At 47.6% G+C, this 15,401-nt stretch overlaps 1 protein-coding gene across 3 annotated transcripts in view; it reads right to left on the bottom strand.

The window, feature by feature from the left end:
- LOC135241878 (leucine-rich repeat-containing protein 28-like) overlaps positions 1-15,401 on the bottom strand; it is a 28,016-nt gene that overhangs the window by 8,058 nt on the left and 4,557 nt on the right. For 2 of the 3 annotated variants that reach the window (XM_064312627.1, XM_064312628.1), the window contains exons 4-7: positions 15,108-15,145; positions 12,352-12,489; positions 3,765-3,971; positions 1,029-1,131 (exon numbers count right to left, since the gene is read on the bottom strand). In XM_064312627.1, the coding sequence (XP_064168697.1) occupies positions 1,029-1,131; positions 3,765-3,971; positions 12,352-12,489; positions 15,108-15,145 (486 nt within the window). The remainder of the gene's footprint in view (positions 1-1,028; positions 1,132-3,764; positions 3,972-12,351; positions 12,490-15,107; positions 15,146-15,401) is intronic. The other variant, XM_064312629.1, reaches the window with a different exon arrangement.

The raw sequence follows: 15,401 nt of genomic DNA, 5'->3' as shown, positions 1-15,401 counted from the left end.
ACTGCACTGGCTCACGACTACAGGGACAGGACAGCCAATCACTGCACTGGCTCACGACTACAGGGACAGGGCAGTCAATCACTGTGTGGCTCACAACTACAGGGACAGGGCAGTCAATCACTGTGCTGGCTCACGACTACAGGGACAGGACAGCCAATCACTGCGCTGGCCCCAGACTACAGGGACAGAACAGTCAATCACTGCGCTGGCTCACGACTACAGGGACAGAACAGTCAATCACTGCGCTGGCCCCAGACTACAGGGACAGGACAGCCAATCACTGCACTGGCTCACGACTACAGGGACAGAACAGCCAATCACTGCACTGGCTCACGACTACAGGGACAGAACAGCCTATCACTGTGCTGGCTCACAACTACAGGGACAGGACAGCCAATCACTGTGCTGGCTCACGACTACAGGGACAGAACAGCCAATCACTGTGCTGGCTCACGACTACAGGGACAGAACAGCCAATCACTGTGCTGGCTCACAACTACAGGGACGGGACAGGACAGCCAAACACTGTGCTGGCTCACGACTACAGGGACAGGACAGCCAATCACTGTGCTGGCTCACAACTACAGGGACAGGGCAGTCAATCACTGTGCTGGCTCACAACTACAGGGACAGGACAGCCAATCACTGCACTGGCTCACGACTACAGGGACAGGACAGCCAATCACTGTGCTGGCTCACAACTACAGGGACGGGACAGGACAGCCAAACACTGTGCTGGCTCACGACTACAGGGACAGGACAGCCAATCACTGCACTGGCTCACGACTACAGGAACAGGACAACCAATCACAACACATCTCTGCAGCACAGAGCCCTGAATCATGGCACTGACGCCAGAGGAAACAAGAGCAGTTTGACCACCACCAAAGATGCATAACCTGAAAGAGAGAGGGGAACAGGGACTAGAGGAGAGACGGAGAGGAGGGTAAAGAGAGGGAAAGAAAGAGAGAGGGAAGGGAAAAGAGAGGAGAGAGGGGGAGAGAGGAGGAGACAGGACGATCGCTCACCCGCTGCAGCCGATCACCTTGCTGTAGAGAGAGGACGGGAGACCCTTCAGGTGAACGTTGTTGTCGACAAAGACGAACTGCAGCTCTGGCGAGCGCCCTAGATCTGAGAGAGAGAGATACCCCCATCATCAGTCTCCCTCCCCAGCTCCACATGCCCCTGCCCTCCTCTAAGACTGCTCCTGCTCTCCTCTAAGACTCCCTGCCCCCTGACTGCTCTGCTCTCTCTAAGACTGCTCCTCTCCTCTAAACTGCTCCTCTCTCCTCTAAGACTGCTCCTGCTCTCCTCTAAGACTGCTCCTACTCTCCTCTAAGACTGCTCCTGCTCTCCTCTAAGACTGCTCCTGCTCTCCTCTAACACTGCTCCTGCTCTCCTCTAAGACTGCTCCTGCTCTCCTCTAAGACTGCTCCTGCTCTCCTCTAAGACTGCTCCTGCTCTCCTCTAAGACTGCTCCCACTCTCCTCTAAGACTGCTCCTACTCTCCTCTAAGACTGCTCCTGCTCTCCTCTAAGACTGCTCCTACTCTCCTCTAAGACTGCTCCTGCTCTCCTCCAAGACTGCTCCTGCTCTCCTCTAACACTGCTCCTGCTCTCCTCTAAGACTGCTCCTGCTCTCCTCTAAGAATGCTCCTGCTCTCCTCTAACACTGCTCCTACTCTCCTCTAAGACTGCTCCTGCTCTCCTCTAAGACTGCGCCTACTCTCCTCTAAGTCTTCTCCTGCTCTCCTCTAAACTGCTCCTGCTCTCTTCTAACACTGCTCCTACTCTCCTCTAACACTGCTCCTGCTCTCCTCTAACACTGCTCCTGCTCTCCTCTAACACTGCTCCTGCTCTGCTCCCAGAATTATTAAAGGGGAATCATCAGCCACTGGCTTCCTCTCATATCCAGGCAGTTAAAATTAAACACTCAAACCAAGAGCATTCCAGAAGCTGAGGTGATTATTATCACCGATGTGCTTCACTTCACAGCAGTGTTAAATATTTACGGTGTGTGTACTGTGTAAAATCATTATGGTGTGTGTATGGTGAAAATCTTTACGGTGTGTGTACTGTGTAAAATCATTACTGTGTGTGTACTGTGTAAAATCCTTACTGTGTGTGTACTGTGTAAACTCTTTATTGTGTGTGTACTGTGTAAAATCCTTACTGTGTGTGGACTGCGTAAATCACTGCACAGAAACACAACAGCAAAAAGCCCCAGAAGAGCAGCTCAGTCCTCTGAGAAACCTGAAGCTCTGAGAAACCCCTGCACATGGTGGCCATCGCAAGCAGCTCCAGGACAAGAGGACTGCTGCCCGCTACAGCATTCTTCCCATGCCAAAAATAATAATAATAATAATAATAATAATAATAATAATAATAACATCAACATCAACATCAACACAGGTAGATCTCTAGCACTGTGCTGGAAATGTTTTACATGTGAGCCCTGTCTCCTGTGTTCTCCCCCGTGTTTCTGGATAACTGCTCTGGAGGGATTTCACTGTCATTGTGCATTACAGAGAAGCACCGCACTTTGCCTAATGAGGAACAGCAGGACCCCAATACTCCGCTGTGGGAGGGGGCTCTGTGCCCCCGCCTGGGCAAAAACTGACCCCCCCCCCCCAAGCCGATCACGCAGGAGGATCCAGACCAGAGCCACACCCTGGATTCAGCCAGATTCAGCATTCCTGGATCAGCCGCACCATCCGGGTTCAGCTAATGCCGGCTACGTCAGTTTTCACACAAGAGGAGTTATGAAAGCTGAATGTTGGTCTGGGAAATACATGGGGGAATATGACATATAATCTATATATAAAATATATATCCCATATCACCATGAATAAAGAAAGTCTAATATAGATCAGTCAAATAAAGATCAGTCTATGTTCTGTAAATACCGTACATACTGTTGTCTTCATTACACTATTTAATGCCATTTTTATCACCTCAAGGTTTATTCCACGTGCTCCTTAAATCTACAAATGTATTTTTTAAAAACCAAAGAAATTGATCCACGAAAATCAGCTCCCCTCCAAATAACAGCCCTTCTGTTTCAAAGTCTAAAAAATCTAAATGACAAGATAATCTGTTTCTTCCCGAAGGCAGATTGGTCTTTGTTTCAGAATTGGGGGCGCTGGCTCACGCGTTCGCACGCGCACGTTTCCATAGCCCCCGAAAGCACTTCCATTTGGCAGGGGGCTGGCTCATCTGCCAATAAGATAACGCACCCGAGAGAGATCGACACCGCTCTTTCCTCACAGGTAAACAACGATTTCGCTTCGACCCCAACCACTTTTTTCTGAAACATTTGGAAGGGAACCCCAAATTTTTTTAACGGGGAGGGTAAATATGGGGGGGGGGGGTGCATTGAAGCTTTCTCTTTCTGAGGGGAGGGGCAAGGCCAGAAATATAGCAAATATCAAAGAAAAGAGAAAACTCTGACAGCTCTATCCACCTCACTAGGGTTGATAGAGGTGTAAAATGCTTTGTGGCAAATCCCCCAGGAAAGGTGAAATAAATTGGTATTCCAATTGGTTGTTTGTATAATTGTTAGTTTGATGGCTGTTCGTCTGATTACTAGGTGAATTGGTAAATTGGTTGACTGTATGCTTGATTGGTTGGTTAGCAAATTGATTAATTGATTGTTTGATTGATTGATCAATTGATGAATCGGTTGATCGATCAATCGATCGATTAATTGCTTAATCAATTAATCGATCGATTGATTCCCTGTTCCCAGCAGGCCCCCCGGCTCACCCAGCGGTAAGGTTCTCAGGCGGTTGGCGGCCATGGAGAGCTCGTTGAGGCTGCGCAGCTGGCACAGCTGGCGGGGCAGGCCGCGCAGGCCGTTGCGGTCGGCGGTCAGGCACTGCAGGGCGCGGCAGCGGTGCAGCCGTGCGGGCAGCGCCACCAGCAGGTTCATGGACACGTCCAGCGTCTCCAGCTCCCGCAGGTCCCCGATCTCTGGAGCGGGGACGCAAACGCAGCGTGAGGAAGGAGGCGCACGCGCAGAGCGAGCACAGAGATAAAACACACCCCCGTTTATTATCATTACTTTCCATTTAACCGCGCAGGAGATCTCCATATCTCAGACACTCACACAGCTCAGATTTTTAAATGCTGCATATTCATGCGGCTGCATATTTACTGAATCGGTTCTGGTTAAGTGCCATTTGCTCAAGGGCACATCAGTGCCCAACCTGGGATTTCAACCCCTAAGTTACTAGTCCAGTTAATTACACAGACACGCACGCACACGCACAAACACATGCGCACGCACACACATGCACAAACACACACACGAGCACACATGCACACACAAACACACACACACACGCACACGCACAAACACACACACACATGCACATACACAAACACATGCGCACACACACACACGTGCACACACACACGCACACACATGGCAGACAGAACAGACAGATGTGCAGATGTGCAATGCACAAACAGACTGGCAGGGAGAATCACAGACACGCTGTCAAGATTCACGGTTTGTGAAGTTTAGCTGGTGTGACACTCAGCAGTGGCTGTGTGTTGTTTCCTTTTCACAGACAGAAGAGCAAGACTGTACGTCGTATTTATTGTTTTTGATACATTTACGTTTCGTTTGTTTCTGTCTTGCAAAAAGCATGTTTGAAGTCTTGATTCTCACAGAGAGAGAAAGAGAGAGAGAGAGAGAGAGAGAGAGAGATGAGTGGTAAGAATAAAGCCACTGTGGCAGGTGGTATTGTGAGGAGAGACAGAGGGGCTGATCTGAGATCAGTGTTAAAAGAAAAAGGAGCCCTGGATCAGCTCAGCAACACTCAGAGGCCCTGGGTAATATTCTGCCACCCCCTGGAGCAGCCTTTGTGGCGCCCTCTATTGTCCGGCCCAGGGATTCCCAAGAACAACCCACTTAACAAGTGAACACATTTCCTGTGACCCATTCCTTATTAAAATGTATCCTGACACATGGACTATCCTGAACTATTAGAACGGGTCAGGAATTGGAGCAGTGCCTGTGACATAATCAGCATTAAATCTGACTAGTCTGGTGAGATGTGTGGTGCAGTCTGGAGAGTGGCCATATACAAATCTAAAAGTGTCCTCTGTAGTTTTGGGTTTGATCCCCATCATAGCAATTTCTGGATTGTGATCCCATCTCTTTAGCTGACCCTCTCTGCTTTCTCCTTGTCTGACTAGCAGGGTTAATGATCTACTGTCTTTTTTTAAAAAGTACATTTTACTAGTTTGATCATCAATGGAAAGTGTATTGCATACACCTATTTTTTTCCCCATTTGTTATCTCACGATCCATCCCTTTCCACGATCACCAGTGGATCCCCCGGCCGACAGCTTTGGAACCCCTTAGGTCAGATCATGGACTGTATTTCTCTGAGACACTACTAGGTGTGCAGAAAGGCAGGAAACAGGAAGACAATGCCACAGCATCCTGTGAAAAATCCCCAGACTGCACGTCAGCCCGGTACCGTCTCTGACAAATGGGGCCGTGGGCGGGGCTACCAGGGGCCTCTCAATTTTGACATTCCAATAATGTACTGCCTACACACAGGGCCCCAGAGGGCCCACAGCACTCTCAGCTTCCACAGGACCTTTATTTATTACGCCATTTCCTGGGGCAGAAGAGTGGAGTTGGGGGGGGAAGGGGGGGGGGGGGGGTTGAGGTCATGGAACCAGCCCTTTAAATCTAGTGGCAGATATGGAGGCCTAATCTCAGGAGCCAGTGGACCCCCTTTTAAAGGAAAGAAGAGAACCATCTCTGTGTCTGTGAAAATATCCACCTCTCTAACAGCATAATAATAATAATAATAATAAACTGTGTGACAAGGCCCGGGGGTTAGGAAAACTGCAACGCGAGGGTGCCATGTAACTACCCGCAGGAGCACACACTCCTTTGCAAGGGTGCCCAGTGAAAACAACAGGCTGCATGCATATCTTAGCCTTACAGCCACCATTTTGTAGTATCTTATTGCCTTACGCAGTAAAAGAGTAACGAACGCACCACATGCGGTTGGCTGCTGAGGATGGATGCGTCACTACAGGGCCGACAGGCTGTCCTGTTAATTAATATCTTCATTCTTTGGCTCAGGTGCCCGAGGAGAGAGGGGCCCAGGGGCATTAGGAGTGTGCTGATGGAGCAAAGCGTGACTTCCTGTGTCATAAGCACCTCAATTTCTGACTGTCAGTACCACTGAGGAAGGCCTGGTGCTGAAGCTTAAAATCTGTCATTTCAGGAAAATTTAACATGCATATAAATGGTAACTATTACAGCAAGGCGGGAAGATTTTTTGGGGAGGTGAAGAACTTACTTGCCAAACAAAAGAACCCAAACACTGATCTCCCAGTCCACAGTGCAGTAATATATTACTGCATCACCAAAAGGCCAGGCCACTTAGCCTGGGCAGAATAGGCTACTTTGTAGAAGTGGTCTTCCTTGCAAGGTGCGATATGCATTGACCTGAGTATGTGGATCAGCTACGAAGATAAATAAATTCACATTAATAATGACTTGATTTAGCAAGTAGAATCTCCACGCGGAAGCGTTCAGTACCTCCAAACTTTTCCCAAAAAAAAGCATGTTTTACAGATGTTTGAAAAACGGCTATTACAATAATTTACTTTACGGAGGAGCTAACTGAGCATGTCGGTAATTTAGCATGCAGCGTTGGTTTGTACAATAGAGGACAACGTCGCCTCGAAAGCTTTTCCCTAATCTTGGATTTGAACACCAAGCAAAAGATTCCGAGCGCAATGACAGGGAATCCTTTCTTGCTCTGAATTACGGGGACATTTGTTTTCAGCTTACGTCTCGTATTTGGGCCACGGTTTCAGAAGATAAACACCACTCCGAGGTATAAAAAAAACGCTCGGGATAAGCGGAGGAACAATCGGAACTCGAATTACAATCCAAAACGTGAGGGGGGGAAAAAACCCCCGAGAGAGGGTTGGAATGAACCGGTGTTACGCGACGCACAAACGCGCATCTTATCTCATCTCATCCGTTATGCTGCTGAAGTAGGGTCTCGCTCGTTTCCACGCACGTCGGCCTCCAGCTAAACTGCTTTTGTTATCCCTCTTAAACTGCTATAAGACGCGCACACAAAAACGCATCAATTAAAATACAGGGAAACATTACACAGTCAGCTCATGAATAGTTGTTTTTATCTGAAAAGCAGCAGCAGCAAGTCCATTAGCATATATGCTAGGAGTCAGAATAAGACACCTTTGTTGACGTACTAAACCACTTACGCAATGTTTACACCCAAGATTTCCTCCAGCTCTCGTAAACTGGGTTTCAGTTCATTATGAATAATCATAAGAGTAGATATATGGATGTATAATAAAGCATTGTCAATGGGATAATCAAGGCTGACATATAAACTCTTACTAAAAGCCAAAGCACACGGTTGTTGAAGTAATTCCAATTTTTCTCCAAACGCTTATTCGTTTGACTTTTTGCCTTGAGGAATAAATTCTCTGCAACTTCATTGCAACTCTGAAAACAGGTTACAAAACTTCAACCAGAAATATACAAGGATAAAAAAATCGTTAAACCCGATTCAACCTGGCCAAAAATGTTCATGGCCTCCTCATAATCACCTGCAAAACTACAAATGTTGTTTAATTACACCCCATTCTTAAACCCCCATGACCTAGTTATGCCATTTTAGACGCAGAAAGGCAACTTTCCTCGAAATAGTAATTAGCCTTGACAGACATCAAGCAAGAAAAATAACTAGAAGTGGTCTTTAAAAAATCCTTTTGGTTAGGTAGCATGATTTCTGCATTGCAGTCTGGGTTCAGATAATTATGTCAAAGAGTGACTGCCTCTTGTAAAAGGGCTTTGGTGGGCTGGGTAGCGGGTGGAGGTCGGGGGGGGGGGGGGGGGTGCGCTCTGTGCACAGTACGGACGGAGAAAGCCAAACGTACGCGAATACAAGTTAGCTTGTGCCATGAAGCAATATTAACCACGAATGTGAAAAAAGGCATCGCTTGTTACACTTCAAAACAAGCAACCAAATTTTTTGTAAACAAGCCAAAAAAAAAAACGCAACCCACGACCTCATTTCTGCAAGCGACTTGTAAAAAAAACAAGCCCAAAGTCGCACATTGTAACCGCACCTGGCAACACTGGTGGCATGTTTGCCTGATTCACCAATGAGTAGGTGGTAGGGGTGGGTGTAAAGAAAGAGGTTTTTTTTTTGTTTCATTTTATCAAGTCTAGATTTGTTCCTCATAATATTGCATAAATGCTACGGAAGATGTATATCTTCAAGACTATGGGCAGGCTCAAGAAGGCATACTGCATTGCTTTAACCAGTCCCAACGCTAGGACAAGCAGTCACTGTGCGCTCTGCAGGTAATGGCTTCTACTCACGGACCGACTCTCGCTTAAATGCTGCGCTTGAATGGATGTACACATGTTTTAAAAACATGTTTTTTTCCCCACATAAAGCCAAAGCTGAGCCATAATTACATTTCATTAAAAAAAAACACTTGTCCCACATAAATACGGAAACATTGCACGCAAAGTTGGAACCGCAAAAACACTTCAATGCGAGGGAAGGTCCTGGGATCAATGAAAGGCGAAACGATGTGGCTTGAGGGCTGAAGAAGGGATTCAGAGCTTGAAATGATGTGTGAAGATTGAAATAATTCAAAATGAAACCTGTCGGGTTTGCAAATAAATTCTCGCTGGCTTGGAAATTGAACCGGTAAGGGAAAACAGCCGTTTGTTTTAACAGCAGAATGTTTTCCTTGGGACTCAAAGGCCTGCTGGGTGCCCAATGTTGCAAACTTGGTGATTTTGCCATCAGATGTAGAGGCTTTTTTCTTCAGTAGTCAGGAGATTTTTTTTTAGGCCTGAGAGCACTGAAAAAACAAATGTGCAGTTTTTAATGTTTATCATACCGGTGTTTAAAAATGAAGGACAGCTGAAGAAAATAAGTTATATTTCCCTCTGGATAATCTTATATCTGACCCCCAACGTATGCCTGCAGAAAGCAACTTTTGACTCATCAACACTGGCAGAACTGTTGGCACCATCTGAATAGCATAAAGGACTTGAGCAGAGAATGAAGGGCTTGAGCAGAGAATGAAGGGCATCAGCAGGAAATGGATGTCGTGAGCGGGGAATGAAGGGCATCAGCAGGGAATGAAGGGCTTGAGCAGGAAATGGATGTCGTGAGCAGGGAATGAAGTGCTTGAGCAGGGGATGAAGGGCATGAGCAGGGAATGAAGGGCTTGAGCAGGGAATGAAGGGCTTGAGCAGGGAATGAAGGGCTTGAGCAGGGAATGAAGGGCTTGAGCAGGGAATGAAGGGCTTGAGCAGGGAATGAAGGGCATGAGCAGGGAATGAAGGGCTTGAGCAGGGAATGAAGGGCTTGAGCAGGGAATGAAGGGCTTGAGCAGGGAATGAAGGGCTTGAGCAGGGAATGAAGTGCTTGAGCAGAGAATGAAGGGCTTGAGCAGGAAATGGATGTCTTGAGCAGGGAATGAAGTGCTTGAGCAGAGAATGAAGAGCTTGAGCAGAGAATGAAGTGCTTGAGCAGAGAATGAAGGCTTGAGCAGGAAATGGATGTCTTGAGCAGGGAATGAAGTGCTTGAGCAGAGAATGAAGAGCTTGAGCAGAGAATGAAGGGCTTGAGCAGAGAATGAAGTGCTTGAGCAGAGAATGAAGAGCTTGAGCAGAGAATGAAGTGCTTGAGCAGAGAATGAAGGGCTTGAGCAGGAAATGGATGTCTTGAGCAGGGAATGAAGTGCTTGAGCAGAGAATGAAGAGCTTGAGCAGAGAATGAAGTGCTTGAGCAGAGAATGAAGGGCTTGAGCAGGAAATGGATGTCTTGAGCAGGGAATGAAGGGCTTGAGCAGGGAATGAAGGGCATGAGCAGGGAATGAAGGGCTGGAGCAGGGAATGAAGGGCTGGAGCAGGCCCCAGGTAGGTGAGCAGTTAGTGGCAGGCCGGGATTCTGACTCAGAGATTTCACAACAACCATTTGAAAAAAGAAGTTGCGCTCATTTCCAACACTGAAGGTCATTTTGTTCAGTGAGGCCAGAAAGAAAACAAGGAGACAGAGAATTGCAGCTGTGGATGCAGTCACGGGCAGTGCCATTGGCCACTGGGAAGTGGGCGGTCCCCCACCCCGGCCTTTCTCCCCTCTGCTTCTACACACTTCTGCTCGTTTATGACAGTCTCCAGAGGTGTGGAAAACCACTCCAGAGGGAGGTGCTTTAACTGCTGGTAAATTTGCCTTCAGCCCCAATTGCATGCTTCTCACATAAAGGACTCCATTTGCTCTGTTAAAGCCGCTCTTGTTGGATGCCCTGACTGTGGAAATGTCACCCTCGACCTCAGACAGGAAGGTGGTTTTCACAGCAAAAACTGTGAGAAAATAACACAGACGCACCTGCCATCGAAATAAGGGCAAAAGAAAAAAAACGTTTCCGCAAAATACCGAGCCAGACAAGTTGTCTCCCTGTGGGAAACGACCAAACTGGAAGGACAAACATACAAACGTCCCACTCAACCCTCAGGTAGCCTTCCCAAGATTGCTGGCAGACACTCTGTAGTTACGGAAAATTAGCAGTTATTATTTTGTCAATACTCTGCTTCAAACCTGCAATTTCTTGCCCAAGACACACATTTGCCTGAATCCACTTAAATGAGCGCAAGCTGTACAGCAAGCAGGAAGAGTTTAAGGAAAAGAAGAAAACTGTGTGGTCAGGAGGATGGCTTCAGAGAAGCCCAGCTGAACAGCTGCTTTACGCTGACCTCAGGTCAGTCCTGCTCTACCTGATGTACACATCCCAACGCAGTGAATTTCACTGAAATGTATGATGTTACTAAGGGTTATAAGAGCTTAATGCAAGCGCGCTGTCCAAACCTTGTCATTGTATGGAAACCATACAGTGCAGTACCACAAGTTCTACTGGGGGGCAGTAGTCAATGTCCCATTGCTTCAACATCCCACTGGTTAGGAGTGGTGTGCATACAGATGATTCGTCTTTACACACCTGAGAAAGCGGGTGTAGCCCTGGAGGAGTACAGCCCATGTACGGGCAGCTCGGGCAGCCTGCGTATGCCAGATCATCCAGAGGAGGCGCTCTTGAGCAGCGAGGCAGGGGAAACCAGAGGGATACACTTGCCTACCCTGGGAGGCCATCACACAACAGTTTTTATTTACTTTGCATGACCAGCAAAGTATTGATGGTGTGGTGATGATGACAAACACGCATGACACTAAAATAGTGTAGGAGGTCCAATCCCTGGCCAGGAGTTACAATAATAATACCTTTACCTTTCACTGTAATAACTACAGTGAAAGGTAACTATAAAGTGGGGTGCATTGTCTAGGCAGAGCAGGTTTTGTACGAATGGAAGTGTTCCAGTGTGAGGAGCGCAGTGTGAGTGAATGAAGGAGGGGGGCGCTGTTTGTAGACCACGCTCCCCTGCCAAGCCTGTCCCACGAAAACAACACCGTGTTCCCCTCCGACACACAACCCCCCCTTCTCTTCTTCTGCGCCTATTTTTGTTTGCTGTTACTAAATTAGGAAGCAGTGCGGCGAGGAGGGGGCGGGGGGCGGGGGGCTGGCAGAGGACACAGAGGGGGACCGCGCCGGATTCGCCGCTGGCCGGCGTCGAACCCGGAGCCCGCGCCCGCGCCAGCCCCGGCCTGCATCGTAAAGAGCCGCCGGGAGGCACAGAAATAGAAGCGGGGACGGGGAAACCGAGGCCAAAAAAAAAAAGCCCCGGACTCCTGGCCAAAAACCTCAAGAGGCCCAACAAACAAACAGGGCTTTTCATGCACTGCCAGGGGGAGCAGGAAGCCACCGCTCTCGCGGGCCGCGAGGAGTCTGCCGCTCCTTGGCTGCGCGGTGCCCAGCTCTCAAACCCCAGGCACGGCAGCTAGGCACGGCGGCTAGGCGCGGCGGCTAGGCACGGCGGCTAGCCACACAGCCCGTTTAAACAGGCCTCTGAGGACCCTGTGTGGAGAAGCGGCTCCTTTCAGCTCATAAGAATGCCCCTCCCTCCAGCCTGTCTGTCAGCTGGGGGCATGGATAAAGACCAAGGAAAAAGACAGGAAGTAGGAAGTCGTGGAAGAAAAGAGGGGGAGTGGCATCTAGTGCCGTGCTAATAGAGCCGGTTTGAGTCTCAGAGCAAGGGAGGAGCAGAAGAGTGACAAGAGGATGGAGGGGAAAGAGGGAGAGGGGAGAGAGAGCGATTGTGAGTGGGGGTATAGTAAGAGAGGTGAAAGAAAGAAGGGAAAGTGAGCAAACGACAGAAAAGAGAGGAAGGGAGAGGAGGCTGGTGACGCCGCAGGGGCCGTACCTGGAGGCAGGGTTTTGAGCCGGTTGTTGGCCAGCCTGAGGTGACGCAGGGACCGCAGCTGGCCAATCTCAGGACAGATCACCTGCAGCGCGTTGTCACTCAGGTCCAAAGACTGGAGCTTAGCCAGGTCACACACGGCTGGGGTTGGGGGGGACACAGGTCATAGAAACAGAAGTCATCTTACACTCAAATACTGCAAATATGGCTGTGGACAACACAATTCAAGTCTAAAAATGTTAATACCCAGTGCAATGAAAGCTGAAATATTAATGACGTTTGTACAATTATTCAAATGTTTTATAAACTGACACACAACACCCCCCACACAGCCCTCCCTTCACAAAAATGTATTTTTTAAATTGCCCCTCGCAAGGAGACTCCATTGTCTTGTATTTGATGTACTGTCATTACAAACAGAGCACTAATATTTTGGAATACTTGTTTTGGGTATGTGTAGTAGGGTTCTGCTAAAAGTATATTATTACAACTAGAAAACAACACATTTAGTTAGATGTTTCGGTACACTTCAAGATTAATTCTGCTGCTGCTATCAGCAGTTGTATCATCATTGAAGACAAGTGAGCCAGTATCTGTGGCAACCATACATGCCCAAAGTATAACACCCCACCACCATTTTTCACAGATGAGGTGCTTTGCATCTAGGGCAGTTTCTTTTGCCCTCCACACTTTGCTCTTGCCATCATTCTGATACAAATTAATCTTGGTCTCATCTGTCCACAAGACCTTTTACCAGAACTCTGAAGGCTCTTTTAGGTGGTACTTAGCAAACTGTACTGTACGCCATCCTGTTGTTTTTGCAGTCAAGTAGTGGTTTGCATTTTGCAGTGTAGCCTCTGCGGTTCTGTTTGTGTAGCGTTCTGCCGACAGTAGTCACGGACACATCCACGCCTGCCTCCTGAAGAGGGCTTCTGATCGGTCAGGGGTTTGGGGTTTTTCTTAAATTTGGTGAGAATGTAGAGGCCCTCTGTGGCCTACTAGGCCCTCTGCGATGATTGAGCTCCCTTTCTTAATGATATTCCAGTTGATTTTGGTAAGCCTAAGGTTTGGCCCATGTCTGACCGTTTTTTCTTATTTCTCAGCCTCATAATGGCTACCTTGACTTTCAATAGTGCAACCATAGTCCTTATGTTGACAAATGCCAATAACACACTCCAAAGGCAATCAAAAGCTTAAAATCAAGACTAGATACTGAAAGATCTCTTATACCTGCACAAAGGAAGCAATTTAACACACCTGACTAATCAGAAATACCAGGAAAGCCATTAGTCCCAAACATTATTGTGCCCTGAAATTAGGGGCAATGTATGAAAAGTGCTGTCATTTCTACATGGTGAAACCAAAATGTATTAAAAAAATTTCTGCACTTCAACCACACGTGAACCACACGTTTGATTCCGAATCTAAAAATGTGGAGCACAGAGCCAAATCAAGAAGAAAAAACATGTATCCATCTTTTTCCCCAAACATCACGGAGCTCAATGTAGGTGCATAAGTTTGCTTTCACTACAGAAATAAAACGCCGCAGCTCGGTACAGTTTTGACACTCGAGTATTTCTTCTCTAGCCCTTCCATTTAAAGGTGTAAAAGGAGGGCGACGTGTTTGCTGTGTGAAATGTTTTCTTCCTCGTGGGACTGGTACACCGTGTGCTCTCCTGGGTCGGCTGTAGCTCGCATATTCCAAGGTAGCCAAGGTGTTAAATGGAGGCTGTCAGCAGCTGACACAGAACTCATTCTGAAGGACGGGTCTTTATAATTCACAAAGCATCGTGAAAGGCCGGGTACAGTTTGCCCCATACAAGCTGTACAGGTTTTTAGCTTGGGTGAGGGGGACCGAGGCCATCATGCTCTGAGCATTGGAAAGTGCGACACCTCCTTCTTATCAGGGACAGCAGGAGCGTAATGCACCGAACAGCACGGTCTCACACTAACAGACTCTTGGACTAACATCAAAGTGGTGTATGCTTCCTTGAGTGTTGGAAATTGCATGTTAGGCACTTAAATCTCTGTCTTCTTGCAACTTCACGGTGTAACACAAAAAACGTGGTTTTGTGAAACCGGGGGTTGAATCAGGTGAATCATAGGTTAATAGAAACTATTGCTTGTATTAGAAAGGAAATACTCTGGAGTCTCTTTTTGAAACTCTTCAGTCCCTAGTAACTCCTTTTTAAAAGTTTACAAACATTGGAATTACCTTACCGTCTTTATATTGCATATGTAATACAGATTTGTTCATTTCCAGTGTAATCAAAAACAGGCATATGCACATTCTAAGCTGAGCTGCAGGTGCTGCAACAGCAGAACTAATCCCTCCCCATTATGTAAAATACATTAATAAACAAAAAAATGATTCTTTTTGGCATGGGGGTTGTTTCTTTCTAATTCAAATGTTTTTCCTTCTCCAAACGATATTAAATGCAAGCGACCGACGCAAAGCACCAAAGCACTAAGCGTCTTATCGTGTTTGCTAGTCTGGTTGCCCAAGTACACTGGAGCGGGTACCGTCCCACACTGGCTTTCTCCCGCTGTTGCTTCGGGCAGATGCAGGTCCTCCAAGCTCGATATCAGTCAAGGACGGCGATAACCCTAATCTTCCGTTAATTGGAAGACGAGGGAGCGGGCGGCCCTTCGCGATCCGCGCAGCCGTTCTAACGGAGACGCCCGCGCTCTCGGGCGCTCGGACGCACTCACTGGAAAGGTCAGGTGACTCGCGGGAAGCAGAATCAAAGCCTCGTTACCTTCAGGCACGGTGACCATGCTGTTGGAGCGCAGGTACCTTCAGCGGAGGAAAGAAAGCACGGAAAGAGCTTTAAAATGTGGCCTGGTTCAGTTTTCACAAAGGGCAGACAATGTACAGCATTTGTTGAGAGCATATATTAACAAAAGACTCTGTAAAAGACTGGTATCTCTCTCTCCCTCTCTCTCCCTCCCTTTCTCTCTCACCCATTCTCGAAGATGAGATACTTCAGACGCTCCCAGATGCTTGAAGTCTGCTGTTTCTTACAGGACTAGAAACACTGGTATGCTTAAGG

Source organism: Anguilla rostrata, chromosome 16 (genome assembly GCF_018555375.3).
Source record: "Anguilla rostrata isolate EN2019 chromosome 16, ASM1855537v3, whole genome shotgun sequence".
In the NCBI taxonomy this organism is placed as follows: domain Eukaryota; kingdom Metazoa; phylum Chordata; class Actinopteri; order Anguilliformes; family Anguillidae; genus Anguilla; species Anguilla rostrata.
The sequence above is the reverse complement of the archived record's forward strand: the minus strand, read 5'-3'. Positions and strand labels throughout refer to the sequence as shown.